Source organism: Hakea prostrata, chromosome 2 (assembly GCF_041222555.1).
Source record: "Hakea prostrata isolate BN-2017 chromosome 2, UWA_Hpros_2, whole genome shotgun sequence".
Classification (NCBI taxonomy): Eukaryota; Viridiplantae; Streptophyta; class Magnoliopsida; order Proteales; family Proteaceae; genus Hakea; species Hakea prostrata.
The window spans coordinates 69,923,518-69,938,667 of record NC_142601.1 but is presented as its reverse complement, the minus strand read 5'-3'; the positions used below and the strand labels follow the sequence as shown (position 1 = coordinate 69,938,667).

Here is a 15,150-nt window from a genome sequence, read left to right as displayed (position 1 = left end):
CAAAATTTTCGTTGTAAATTCTGCGTTACGTGTTAAAAACTTAAAATATCCTATCATCATCTCGGTATTACAAAATGGGATAGCTATAAACATCTTTACTTTTGCATGTTCGCTTATTTAACGAGACGGTTGCTGCAACATTTAAAAGGGATATCTTAAAATTAATAATTTCGACGGCAGTTCCGTCTGTAAAAACTCTACAACTTTTATTTGGAGATTAAAGTTCGAATCCTCGGTACTCGGAGTAAAGCTCCGCCTTATAATATATAATGTTCACTTATGAAGTTATTGAAAGATTTAGAATTTTCGATTCAAGTTTAGGGTGAGATTTTTTGTAAAACTGATAATTAATTGTGAATTCTCTATTTTGATATTCTTCTTTTCCCATAGATGTAACATGTTACATGGATGCATAAACCACATTAAATCCCCGTGTTTTTGTTTTTGGTTATGTTCTTCGTTGTTAGTGTTCGTTTCAACACAGATCTGATACGATACTAAAATGTCGAAGGGCATGATTATCCATCGAGTCGCCCGCTTAGCTTGGTTCCTGTCTATGCACAAGCCAATGCATAATGTTTTTTCAAAAGAAAATAATTCTCATGTCAGAGTGAAATGAAAGAAAACGGTAACTCATCTCAAAGTAAAATTTTAACCAATAAAATTATATAGGATGAGTAGAAAGAAACATGGGGTGGTGGCGCAGTTGGCTAGCGCGTAGGTCTCATAGCTTAAGAGAAATCCTGAGGTCGAGAGTTCGAGCCTCTCTCACCCCAAACATATTTTTGGCTCGGTGCGCAGGCGTCCTGCGGGCTGCGGCTAAGCTCCTTTTGTGAGAGAAGGAAACTGATTCAAGGCAATCGGGTCCTGGCGTATTATATTTCATCGAGTTGAACCCAGTTAGACCTCTATGTTCCAATTATATTTGTGCCTACAACTGCAACTAATCACTCTAGGAAATGCAAATAAATCAACTCAATACCAATTGGATCAAGTTAAAACAATACAATTGGGACCAGAAGATACGAAATTGACACAAAAATACCTCTCACATCACTCCAACCACTAAATGCAGGTCTGTTTCCTTCTGATGGATGTTCCAAGTAAAATAATCTATAATTACTGCAGAATGATCCCTTTATAAAGCTAAGGTATGGAGTGAAAATGTTACACCAAACAAAAAAAAAAGGTATGGAGTGAAAATGCAGTTTGGCATTTAACTGCTGCCCCAGGAACTCCTAGCAGAGAATGCAAGGATTTGAAGAATGGGGAAGACCAGTCGATGCTTGCACAGTAACGAGCAACAGTAAGTACCACGTCTACCTCTGTATTTGTATCCTCTTGTCACGTATGGGCAGCTCAATGGGTTGTTGGGCCTCATGTGGATGGTCTGGACCCTTGTACACCTTGAGATGATTGAAGATAGCCCTACCCAACTGCACACCCCAATGCAAACAACAGATTAGAAAGGAAAGCTTTCACAATCAACTTTCAGGATTAAATAACATTGTAATAGTTCCAGTAGCTTTCACAATGAATCCTGAAGGTGGGGATTAAGTCAAGAACACCAACTTGCTTTGAATTTATTATGGCCCCTGTTCTCAATCTTTCCTATTTGTAAAAAGATGGAAAAGAGAATTTACTAGCATGACAGACGATCAAATACTTACCCGGCCTTTAGGGAGCATCCCACGAACAGCATGTTCAATTATCCTTTCTGGAATCCTTTGTTGAAGCTGATCAAATGTCTCTACCTTCATACCACCTGGCCTACCTGAATGCCTCCTATAGAGTTTCTGTGTCCTCTTCTTACCAGATACAGCCACTTTTTCTGCATTCACCTGTTTCATGTACAAAAACAACCCTTAAATTCTTTCTCTTCCACCTCACCCTCCTCAAGTTGAATTTCATTAATAAAATATACACATTGATAACTTTTAAGCAACAATACAAATACTCGGAAAGAAATACAATCACTGGGCGAAACTGAATTTACAGCCCAAATTGAAGATAGAGTCATGATATTCGAAATGTTTAAACTGCAGAGATATACAACCAAAAAGATAAAATGAAAATAAAAAACCAAATCACTAAATAGAAACCAACAACAATTTTCTGTAAGTCAAAACTCAAAATAGGTGTATCAATTATTGGAAGAGTTCCTCTCATCCAATGAGATCCAAGACCATGAACGAAATAAGTGAACATAGAATGTAAAGCTTTATTAAACCAAAAAAGGGGATTAAATCCAGTAGTGTACAGTAATTGTCCAAACAGAATGAAGATGGAAGGACCAACACATGATATTCCAGAGATGCAGCGCACAAAACAGCAGGTCCCCCTGGATGCTTTATCCATACATAAAACTTATGTTTGGTATGAGGCACTTTTCTGGACATCAAATAACCACCTCCTTTTTTATAGGGTTTGCAGGGAAACAAACAGAAAGGGTGGAGACAAGGAAAGTACATACCAGAAAGGGACTATCAATCTGTATGGATCTCAGCTTAAAGATGGAACCAAAATTTGAAGTTTATAACCACTTTAAACATGAAGCAGCAAACAAATTGGTAAATTATAATAAAGAAATAAATATTAAAATTAAAAACAGAAAACCTACAAAGCCAGATCCAATTATACCAAACCAGGAAATACCAGAGTCTGAAAACAAACCACAAATCACAAATATAATTTTGGAAGCTCAAAAATATTTACAGGGGTGGGCCCAAAAAGAAAAAAAAATAGATGATTGGCATTTCCACTGCAAACATACCACAATAACAAATGCTCCCATGTCCACACTGGGCGTATAAGTTGCCAAATTCTTTCCACGGATAAAAATAGCGATTGTCGATGCTAGTCTCCCCAAAATTTTATCGGTAGCATCAACAATATACCAAGGCTTTTCCGTGTTTACATGATCTGCAGCTTTTGGGTACCATGTGGTATTAAAAACATCCTGAGAAAACAAACTCAGAGATTGTAAAAGAAAAGAATAATACTGAAAAAGACCAGTGTGAACAATGAAGAATTTGTAACACAGCTTAATTGAAAAATAAATAATAAATCTTGTGTAATGTTAGAATATTAGGACAATATTAGAGGTAAAGCATTGCTGAAAAAAGTTTCATCAGGAAAGCAAATTTGTAAGAACATTAAAAAGTTTTGAATCAAATAGAGCTAAAACTTTAACTGACAGTCCTGAATTTGAAAGTTTCAAACTTGATAGTGGCATGCATTGGCTTGTGCAAGCATTACGTACCATATAAATTTGTACCTAAACACACACTTTCTGAATCTTAAACATATGTTACAAATAGAGTTTGGTCCCACAATTTATCAATGACAGGCTTATCTCATCTTGATCTTGTTGAGATTCTAGGGGTAGTTTCATCCTTCTTGTTTAGTCTAGTTCATTCTTCTACTGGTAAGCTGTGTTTAGTACAGGGGTATTTCTATCCCACTAATCACTATGCACTTTATTACTTTAAAATATATAAGGGAGAGGGGCCTGTGCACAATGGTTGGTGGGCCACACTTGTAGCCTGAAGTCAATGCATTGAAATAGCCTCTCAGGAAAAACTTTTGGGGTAAGGCTGCATAGAAAACTGCCCCCCCCCCCCCCCCCGCGGGGGGACTCAGCTTATCCTAAAGCCTTCGGCACCGGGTTTGCCCTTTTAGGGGGCCGTGGTTATTCTAATCATTTCTAGCTGCAGGAAATCTCAGTGACTTTTGCTGTTCTCTTCGCCTTTAATTGCAGGCATCTCATTTCATAACATGGTATCAGAGTTTATACATTCTCTATTCTACTGGTATTTCCTGCTCCTTTGCAATCTGTGTGCAGTCACCTAGAGCTGGCTTTGCTGCCTCTACTATGACTTAAGCCTCTCATCAATAGAGGACTCTCTGAATCGCACAAGATTTTTCAAGTCGTGGAAATGCTGATTGTGGAATATTCAACTATTTCAGCCCCTTCATGCTAAAATAGATTTTTATAAAGGCTCTTACATGAATTCCATTCTTTATCACAGGAATCTCAAGCTGCAGATTTTTTTTTTGCTGTTGTATGAGTGTGTGTTTTTTTAGGGGATAGCTGATTATTTGGATGCAATAGATGTCGCAGGCCTCATTGCTACTACTAGAGTCTAGTTTATGCTTTATACTTCTAAAAGAGGCACTCATACCTGGCTACCGCTGCTCAATTTTTCTTCCATGGTGATTGGTTGATTTGGTTCTCCTAGGAAGAATATTCTAAAAGCTGGTTCTCTTATAGCAGCCCTGCATTGACTATTTATTGAGTCTTCTCATCACTGTTTAAATTGTTTTATGGTTTTCAAATCACTCACAAGGTGGTTGATTTTTTTGCACGTACTAGCTTCATTTTTGTGGTGCTTCATTAATTGCCTGCACATACTTGCCTCTTCTCATTATGGCTGAGATGAAGACCACTACCCCACTTATGGACAATGTCAATGTAACCATCATCTCTATCAATCTCAGACATCGTACCATTTATTATGGACTCAAGCAGCAAAGATTTATATTATGATCAAAGACAAACTAAAGAACATTATATCTGATCTTCTTGCCTCTGATAACAAAATGTTACGGTGAGTAGATGAAGGAAAAATGCAATTCACCTTATTTAATTGTGAAACAGTATGTAACCCGACACTGCTGATAATGTTATGGTCCACACCACAGCCAAGGGTGTTGGCCAGTGCGTCTGGTTATATTAATTTATTCTAACCACAGACAAACTCCACAACTTTGGCTGTTCTCTCTTCTCTTTTCCCCTTTTTTTTCTTGGGTTTGATTGCAGGAACCTGGTTTCATAACAGAACTGACAAAGAATCTGGTTGTGAACTGTTTGCTTGGAGAGGTTTGAAAAAGAATAACAAGATATGCACAATTGGCTCAACAAACATCTGAGATGAAAAATCGGTCAGAGTTAATTCCATCAGTTTGGGTAATTAGATAAATGTATCAAGACCATTTGCAATATTTCAAGTTCTCCCTTATTCATCTTCCTTGGTTCCCATCTCCTGTCCTTGAAAGCATAACATATACTTAAACACAAGTACACAAATGTTTGAGTAAGGTTCCAGAGCCACAGGTATTTGGACAAGTTCTTCAGACACAATAAGGGTACCCTTGGTACTATTACAATCTTTAATTGTTGTAATTCAGTTTATTCTTTGCAATATTCATTAAAATCCACCCAACTAAAAACATATCGTTCTAGGACAGCTAACAATAGTAGTGACATGTTTAGGGCACAGACTACTTAGAAACTAAGAACAGCATTATTTCCTTTAACCCTCAACCTCCTTTAATGAACAGCAGTTCAGTTTTAGTCAATGACCTTATTCATTTCCATACTGATCTTAGTGAAGCCCTATACTGAACACACAAGAAAAGGTCAAGACATGGATGATTTAAGGCTACACATTTTTTTTTCCTTGTGGAGATTTAGATTCCATACGATTCATTGTTCCATTTAGTAAAAAGCTTGCCATTTAGATGGAAGAAATTCTGTCTTGCCTCCAGTTTTACAGTTCACCATGCCCTACTCCCCACCCCCCACCTCCCCCTCCCAAAATATATATTATTTTCAAAACCAAGTTACTGACAAAACTATGATTTTTTTCTCAAGTTAACCTACTTTTAGCACAATTCACGAAGTAGGAAATTATCATTTTTGGCCTTTTACCTAATAGCAGCACCTTAAAAGTCTTATCCAAGGGAAACTTCAAAGATCCCATACTGCTTATTAGGTGAAAATCAAATCCACGGTATGCGTGTGAAGAAGTACAGACTCGTCTAAGACAATTGATTCACCTTTTTCTTTTACAGCCCAGTTGGGACTTGTGGAGACTGGAGAGTGAGACATTTAAGAACTTACCTTCTCTGGTACAAAAGAAGAGTTTCAGAGAGTATGTTTTCCAGTTAATACTTCCAGCCCCACATTCAAAAAGGAAAATGTGAAGGAGATTACCATTAGTGCATCCCTTCCCTCGCCTCTACTCCCCCGATAAGGTTTATTTGATATAAACCATACGAAGCAGAAATTTATACTGGATTCGACTGATTCTAAAGCTAAATTGCACAAGGCGGCCAGGAAAAAGAATGACAATCACAGCAGCTAAACGAAGAACTGAAAGCTAGCTTGAATAGGGGAGAGAACAATACCGGTCCCTCGAGAAGAGCTTCATCGAACATCCATTCCTGACCTTTTGGAATTACTGGGGTACTCTGACACCGGATATGAAGGGTTCGCCCAGTAGAAGGAAGTGGTTGAGCACGAAAAGAAGGATTCAAAGCCGCAAGTGGAAACCCAAGAAACGAAGTCTTCAAAAGAGCAACAGAGGAAGGGTTGACCGACGGGGATGAGAGAAGAGCAGAGGAGTAAGCGACAGCCATTTTCTCGCCCTCTGGTTCCCCACTGTCACAAATCTACGCTGCAATGCTGCCTTTTTCGCATTTGGAGAAAGAACAGGAGCAGACCCTCCAACTAGAATAAACTGGATAAGGTACCAGACTGGCCTGCCCGTGATAAGAGACTGAGCCCAGGCAAAGGCCCATCATTCTGGATTTTATTCTTTAACAAAAACAAAAAACAAAAAAAAATCCCTTTATATATTTATATTTTTTTTAGGAAAACTTATCTTTTTATTTTTCTAAGGTTTTTTTTTTTTTTCACATAAAAGAGTCCCCATCTATTTTGGCTTTGCTCCTGAGGATGAATCTCTCAACGAGTCAAGGTGTTCCAAGGTGAAGATCCAAACTTGATTTCTTTGTAGAAATTTATCTTTTCCAATAGATACAAAGACCATCTAAATATAACAAAAATGGAGAAATCCATCTTTTTCAATAGATATAAAAATCATCTAAATATAATCCTTCTCAGAAATGGAGAGAAACATCACTTCTCAGTAGATAATCATGGATTCAACCCTATAGACGGCATATGTAATATTCTCATCCCCAATTTTCCAATATATAAAAAGTGCTCTATACAAAAAAAAAAAATCACCCAGGTATGATGTTAACAGTATTTTGAACTTCTATGGGTTGCCAGCCAAACCAATGACTACACAAATATACACAATCATGATAGACTAATTCTCAAAACCTTGTGGATGGCCTTGTTTAGCTACCGCGGGTGTAGGGCAATTCTGGCATCTACCTGCTAAACATAATCATGCAGCCCATTCCCTAAGTTTAAATAACCAACATGTTGGATTTTGTAATTTTGCGCTAAGATGAAATTATTGAATCATTTACCCAAAAATTAGATAACGAAATCTCTGGGAAATGCATGGGAGGAAATGAATCACACTAGCAACGAGTTTCTGTACTTTTCTACGATTTTTCTTCCTTTTCTTACTCACCAAACATACCCTTAGATAATCATCAGTTTGTGTTCTGCGAAAATGCCCATAACTAGTCTGAATTCCAAAATTTCTATGTTTTTTCAAACATAAGCATACAGGGAAAACCACAAAGAACGTGACAGAAAGATCATCAGCCATATTTTCCTTTCAATGCAATTTTAACGATGGCTTCAGATCATGATCCAAATTACATTATATTTTTATTACACAGGATCCACAAAGATTTGATGGCCCTTCTGTCTAACAAGTAATCTGGATGCAAATTGCTGCACGGACTACTGGAATTATTTTTCTTCTCATTATTTATTTATGTTGAAAATGTTCTGCAGATGTGATTGACTATGCTCCAGCTCCAGCCAGCCTCCGCTTTGTTGCATTTGAAACTGAAACTTGACCGAGTCTATCAGCATCTGGGGATACCAGGCGCTCTCTGACTGGCATATAATGTCGAAGCCATGCCCCAGTGTATACCTGAAGGTTCAATTATAGTTAAAATTAATGCCAAAAGAGGGAAGGACAATATGGATTTTCTGAAGTTGAATAAATAAAAACATTATGCTTCTATATGGAACTATGGAAGTAAATAAAACGAAAGCAAACATATAATCCAGTATAGGTTCAAGTGTTTATATTTCTTAAAGGATAATCTGTGGTAATTCTTTCAAGTTCTTGTGTATCCAATACATCATCTTTGAACCAACAGAACAAGGGGCCATACATGCAATCCATTTCAATGCTGATAACATCCAGAACAAATGACCAAACAAATTTTAATGAATGAAGAATTCAATGGACAAAAACAAATGCAAAATGCAGTGGAAGAGTTCAAAAATGATGTCCTGAACCTAGCAACCTCGTGGACTACTTTGGGCATTGAAATTAATTGGCAGACCCGGGATCAATCTCTTCCACCACTAGGTCAATTCGATACATTGTGATAAAGCCCCTTACAATACAAAAGTCATTTCTACCCAAAGATGGATCCATGAATAGTCTCATAAATTGGAAGCATCACAATGCAGTTCAAGACATGATGTCGAATCATTAAAATATAGGTGGATCTCAACCAAAGAAGGCCACATCAGTCTATAAATTTGCTAAAATCACAACACATTAGCCAGTTGCCAGAACCTTCAAGACAAAACTCTTCTCTAACTAAGCCTTCATTGGAAGATAAAACTTGATCAACAGATCAACCACCACCCACATTCTACCCTATATCTCCTCAATAGCAGTTCAAGTCACAGAAACAAATTTTGCTATCAAAACTGATCTCATGCATAAAAAATGTGATATATTTTCACATCAATCAAAGAGAAAAAGTGAAGGAGGACAGACATTTGCAGCTTAAACAAACATTATTATTCTCTTGGTGTAGTTCTGCAAAATTAGGCAAATCTAGGTAATCATAACCATCCCTGTTAAAGAGACAGAGAAAAGCCAAAGTACAAGAAATACCATTCTGAGCTAGGGACTAACCTGTTGGGGCCTCATGATTTTCGTATCAGGATCATCCAGAGATTCACGCCAATGAGATAAGTAGCCAGCCATGCGAGGGATTGCAAATAAAACAGGGAAGAATTCCGTTGGAAATCCCATAGCTCTGGTTAACAAAGATAAACAAATCACTAAATGACAACACTTGAAAAGCAAATGGCTGGGAGGCATGGATGGTTTCTCTTGCTTTATTTGGTTAGGATGTTAACCTATGTGTAAATTTAGTTTTCTCTTATATACTAATACTGCTGATTTTAAGCAAATTATTGGAAGAGAAAACAAATTTATGTTCAGAATCGTTACCTATAAATTAATCCAGAATAGAAATCAACATTTGGATAAAGCTTTCTCTTAACAAAGTACTCATCAGACAGAGCAGCCTTCTCCAATGCAACAGCTACCTGAAAATTGTAAAAAGAAGAAACAATATAAGAGATTTTAAACTATTTATATATGACAAGATCCAGTCCATAAGGCACAGGACAGGAACTTCTACAATGGGCAATTCGGCATTCTTACACAGTACTTCCATAAAATGTCTAGATCTTTGTTTTAAAAAGATCAATGCCATGTTCAGGTTGGATAGTGAGCTGAAACATTTGAAAACCAAATTTAAACCTTGAAGTGAACTGAAGTAAATAAACTACCAGAAGCAGGTGAAGGCAGTTTTTGAAGCATTATAGAGGACTCCAGCTGTTTTCTATTAATCATGACCTAGCTACTGCTGAGAGAGAACCTCATAAGAATTATCCAAGCTGATGAGGTATGAGGAGCCCCTGAATTTCAACTGAACCCATCCTAATCAAACTGAAAAAATGAGAAGCCATTTCTTAATAACAATATTAGGTGGACTGGTTCAGTTGAGGATTACTAAGAGTACTAACTTTTCCCACCATTTCCCATGAAACCAAAGCCTATAAATAGAATATGGTCATTTTTAACAATCAACAGGGAGAATAACTTAAACGGGAAATCATTAGGCACATATAAGCTAAATCAAAAGGGAGAGTAACTTAAGGGGGAAATTATTAGACATATACAAGCTAATTAGAGACACTCCCCCAAAAGTGAAGCACACGAAGCAGGAAGATGTGCACATTTCAATTGATAACCAGTAAGGGTATTTCCATGATAATTTGAGACAGTTTCCTAGACCTGGGAGAACCAGATGAAAGTGAGAGTAAAGAAGTTTGTTTTGGTGTGGAAGAGTTTAAGGTCATGTGGCAAGATGTGCCCTTAATGTTCCTTTTCAAATGGTTGAGGGAAATTTCGAAGGAGGTGGAACCTGCAGCAAACAGTTCCTTCAGATGGAATACGATTTAGAAAAACAAATTCAACCCTTCTAAATTTGCTACAAAAAAGAGTACCCTGACACCTTATCCTTCAGAAGACTATAGACATTGCCTATTATAATGTCAAATGTAAAGAACCTTTGCAAATATATTGAAGATGTTCCTAGTTAGCCCAATCAGACTGCCCTCGTACCAGGAAAGAATATAGGACACAAAAGATTGCTTGCTCATGAGTTTGACTGAGGCTCTCCTTCATGGATAGAGACTCCCGATAACATAGTGAAATATAACCAAATCCCATAATATCAATCAGGTTTGTAGAGACTTCAAGTGCTCTTCAGATTTATATGTACCATATTTGTTGGCTCTGGAATCTAGTGCCCCATGGATGGACATTCCATTACTGGATATTGGATGATTCTGCTTCTTTGAACTTTTAAAGTTAAGGATATAACGTATTTTGCAGCATGGCTGAATAGGACAGTACAAATAGATGTTGGGCATAGAAACGCATTGGCCAGCATAGTGGCACCTTTTTCCCTCCATGGTGTGGAATTTGAGGAAAAAAAAGTTTCATAACAGATAAAGATAAAGACCTCAATAAGAGGATCCCGCCCAACAATGGAAAAGACTTCATCTGCCAACTTCCGTATGACCTTTGCACGTGGATCATAGTTTTTGTATACGCGATGCCCAAAACCAGACATCTTTCGCTTCCTAAACACCAAAAAGAGGTAAAGAAATTAAAAATTAAATAACTAACAAAAATTAACTCTGCCCCCACCATTTTGCCATTGCCGCACTCCTCAAAACTATCACAGGCAAAAACAAGCATAGCAAATTATCACCTGTTTTTTACACCTTCAATGAACTCTGGAATATTGTCAACGGTTCCAATCTCGCTCAGCATCTTTAGAACAGCCTATATTGATCAAGGTAAGAGTTGCACCAGCCTATTCAGCTCATCAATCAAGAACAGGGCACAGAACAAGATACTTTAATGCAAAAGACCTAGGTTTTGAGGATGGGAGACAAAAGACACATGATGAAAGACACAAAGGCTTAAAATAAATAACTGCCTGGTTTTAAAGCATGGTGAATCATACAAAACATAAAACTTCATAGATACCTCATTTGCACCACCATGAAGGGGACCATACAATGCCCCAACAGCTCCAGCAAGAGCTGTGTAGACATCAACACCACTGAAAGTGATTGTATTAGTTGCATTAGACAAGAGCAATAACATTTGGAGTCAATATTTGGAGGATAGCCTGTAATATGCATACCTAGATGCCAGATGCCTGGCAGCAGCCGTGGAGCAATTCATCTCATGCTCTGCATGCAGTATGAAGAGAACATCTATAACTCGAGCTAGCCGAGGGTTGGGTTTGTAAGACCGGTCTCCCCTGCAATTTGGGGGGGGGGGGGGGGAATCCAAAATATGAGATCATTCTTGAAAATTCCCATAGCGCTAGTAATTGCTCATGAGAACTTTGTGTGTGATGACAAAATGTTATATTCATGTGTGTGTAATATAATGAATTTAATCATCACAGGTTTCACAGCTATCAGCTATTATGGGAAAAGATCTATCAGACTTGAACTTTCTCTGTCTCCAGAATAGGATGCCTACTATCTCACTAGATAATGATATTATTACATTCATTTTTTTTTCTGTCCCAAAACATGAAAAGTCAAGCACAGTATTCTCAGAGGGGAAATGATTAGAAGGAGAATTAGCACTATACCAAAAGTCAACCAAGAGGTGCAATATTTTAAATTTCTGGAATATTTAAAATATGATAAAGAAGATTAGTAGTTAAACTTACAAGGAATCCAACATATATAAGAAGTTTTCCGAATAAGAAAGATTACTAGAAGGAAGAACAGGCGGTCTTCCAGCCAGCCTCAAATAAGCTGCAGCTGCAATTGTGGGTACCTGCAAATAAAATAGTTGTTTCATAAGTTAGTCAACAGAATCCAAACAAAGCAGCATTCAGATTTTGTATTCATACTGTGAAGAGACTATATGAGTTTACAAAAAGCCACTAATTGATCTTAATCTCTTGAAAACCATTGAAAGGAGGAAACTAGAGAATGACAGAAAGTATAAAAAGAAGAAAAAAACAAATGTATAAAAAGCAAACCTTTCCAAGTACTCGTGCTATTTGTTTATCTCTCACTTGTTTTGACCGATAAAGGTCTTGACCCTGATTCAACAAATAAATTAAATATTAGAAAATGTTTCAGGACCTCAAAGGTGCAGAATGCTATTTATTCTTGCTAATATATGAATACAAATTTAGAACTATCAAATTACTCTGAGAGCTGGATTGGCGTCTGGATGGAAGACAGAAAGAGCACTCATAGCACTGACAAGCACACCCATTGGGTGTGCATCATGAGGCATTGCCTGTATGATATCCTACAAAAGAAAATTATAAAGAAACCACCACTTAGTAAAAGAGAAATTTGTTAGTTTTGCATAAATTAATCATGAGAATTAGATGGTCTACTAAATCCTTCTCCTCATGAAATCTCAAACGTTTTCCTGCTACAAAAAGACTGCTTTCAAAAGTCATAGAGGATGCCTTAAACAGTCCTTTCTTTTTTTATAACCAAGCATTCTATTGGTAGCTCACCACTGTAACCAAGAGGAATGAAGTACCTCAGCTCATCAATTGTATAAAACCAATTAACATCATGGTTATTCTTGCAGGATGTCAACGGATCTTTTGATTTACTTGGCACATTCAATACTTTTTTTTTTTTTTTTTTTACAAAGGGGTTTTATTAAGCCGGGGATGGGGATATTAATATGCCTCAGCAAGAGTCGAACCCATGACCTCTTCACTAAGAAGTGTTGGTTTCACCACTAGAACAGCTCTACGTTGGCATAAATTCAATACTCTCTACAACAATGAAATCTAACCAAAATAAGCAGCCCCTACAGAAATAATCAAGCATAGTGAAATGAGAGGGGCATTTTGTATTGATAAATAGGTAGGAAATATTTTTGGCCTAGGTGCTGATCTTATGAATAATTTGAGTGTAACAGACCAAACTATGAGCCATGTGTGGAAAGTGGATATCCCTATTGCTAGGGCCAGGTTCAAATTAGAAGTTGCTTCACCAAGATGAAGGACAGGTAAAAAATACAAAAAGTTGCAACAGCAAATAACTCATAGAAGTAACAACACTGTGCTACTGAATTTCCCTATCGAAGATGAAAGGACAGATCCATCGTTAAGTTGATAATGGAAGTCAAAAATTCAGAAAGATAATTCAGGGTTGTGAACGCAAAAGAACAGAAACATACCAGGAGACCCTGAGGAACAGCTGAATGTTGAGACACTGCGAATTCCCAATCTGCTACTTGACTTTGGCTAGGCAAATTTCCATACACTGCAAGTAGGAAGAAAATTCCGGATGCAGCAGCCATCAACAAAGGAATCATAGGGTGGTGGTGGGGTTTGGAGAAATATGAATTCTTGACAAACTTATTACGTAGAGACTTACTTAACAAGTAGGACACTTCCATAAACGAGCTATGCTCAGCCAACTCTTCAATAGGATAGCCTCTGTATCTGAGAATCCCTTCATCCCCATCAATGTAACAAATTGTTGACCGGACTGGCGCAGTATTAAGATAGCCAGGATCATAAAGCTTAAGCCCCTTGTCGTACTTTCCGGTTGCTATCTATCATTTCCATAATCACAAGTGAATACACGGGCAAGAACATAACAAAAATAAACCAACAAAGATTGAAAACCAGCGAGAGAAAACCTGGCTATGCACTTCGAAAATTCGAAACTGATAATATGATTAAAAAAAAAAATAACGAACAATTGACAACAACTCGATCAGCTAACTCCAGAAGATCTATATCACGCAATCCGACCCTCCAAAAGTAAATTTTCAAGTCAAATACGTATGAATACCAAATCTTTACCTTCTTAAAATCTGAAGCTTTCGCAGTCCCTTCTTGAGAAACCGGAATTTGGTATTTCTTGCCGGTTCTCTCGTCGATGATGGTCAAAGTGCCTCTGAGATTCCCCGGCGGAGGCACGGCATCTTGAGCAGAAACACATGAAGCTTCCAAACTGGTTGAGAACTCAGCAGGTTCTACCGGGACTAGATGAGATGAGAGAAGAGCCAATCGTCCCCGAGCTGCAGTCGATGGATCCACACTTCCCATTGTAGCTGCTACGATTCACGAGAACAAAAGCGGTAAATAGCTTTCGTGATCAATTAAGCGTCCGATTACCCCCAAAAAAAAAAAAGATCAATTAAGCGTCCATAGATCTTCCTTTGGCTTTCCCCTGATTTCGACTTTAGTTCGAACAACCAAGCCAATTTTGTTCGTAAATAATGAAGGAAAATAACAGTTCCTTTCCGTTAAATGTTGCGTCTGAAACGTGGAAAATATTTGGATAGGGTTCATCTCAAGAATACTAACATACGACACGTCAAAATGTTCTCAGCCTGTGGTCTTAGAGATCGACGGGTTGAATGGTCGATGATGACAAATGGTTTGACATGTTGGCGAATCAACGGTGTTTAACGATTTGGTGGACATTGTGGCACTGCGGTCTTCTTCTCTTTCTTTTTCGTTTTTTGGGAAAATAAAGTTTCTTAAAATAAAGATGTGGGTGCCTGGGTGGTTGACGTTGATGAATGAGTACTCCAACACTTCTTCACGAAAGAGATGGCAAAAGTAAATAATCCTGACACGTGTATGGTTTGTAGAGCTTCTTGATCAATCTGATAAAACGTCATCCACCGACTGATTTCTGACAGATGGTGGTGGCAATATAAAAAAGAATGGACCGTCAAAATACCGAAAAGATGACTTGGATGAAATCCTCACATGGAGAAAATGGGGTCAGATCTAGACCCTCCATAAGTAGAGGCGGGTTTTATGGATTCCGTTCCGATGGTCAGTGATCAATATGGTAGG

The 15,150-nt window shown here is 37.7% G+C and overlaps 2 protein-coding genes and 1 non-coding gene across 3 annotated transcripts; 1 reads left to right on the top strand and 2 right to left on the bottom strand.

Annotated features, from left to right (window-relative positions):
* Positions 1-691: 691 nt before the first annotated feature.
* On the top strand, positions 692-776 carry TRNAM-CAU (transfer RNA methionine (anticodon CAU)). The gene is given in 2 exon segments: positions 692-729; positions 741-776. It is a non-coding gene; the product is annotated as a tRNA-Met (tRNA).
* Positions 777-1,104: 328 nt separating this feature from the next.
* On the bottom strand, positions 1,105-6,548 carry EMB1473 (Ribosomal protein L13 family protein). The gene is made up of 4 exons (XM_089146406.1): positions 6,193-6,548; positions 2,774-2,959; positions 1,671-1,841; positions 1,105-1,436 (listed from the first exon to the last, which is right to left on the bottom strand). The coding sequence occupies exons 1-4, from the start codon at positions 6,421-6,423 to the stop codon at positions 1,320-1,322; spliced, it is 705 nt and encodes a 234-aa protein (XP_089002532.1). The 5' UTR covers positions 6,424-6,548; the 3' UTR covers positions 1,105-1,319.
* Positions 6,549-7,456: 908 nt separating this feature from the next.
* On the bottom strand, positions 7,457-14,706 carry CSY3 (citrate synthase 3). Its single transcript, XM_089146405.1, has 13 exons — positions 14,143-14,706; positions 13,709-13,889; positions 13,509-13,594; positions 12,510-12,614; positions 12,337-12,399; positions 12,019-12,128; positions 11,476-11,595; positions 11,316-11,391; positions 11,035-11,108; positions 10,783-10,903; positions 9,198-9,295; positions 8,877-9,000; positions 7,457-7,868 (listed from the first exon to the last, which is right to left on the bottom strand). Exons 1-13 carry the CDS (start codon positions 14,386-14,388, stop codon positions 7,737-7,739), a joined length of 1,536 nt encoding a protein of 511 aa, XP_089002531.1. The 5' UTR covers positions 14,389-14,706; the 3' UTR covers positions 7,457-7,736.
* Positions 14,707-15,150: the final 444 nt, after the last annotated feature.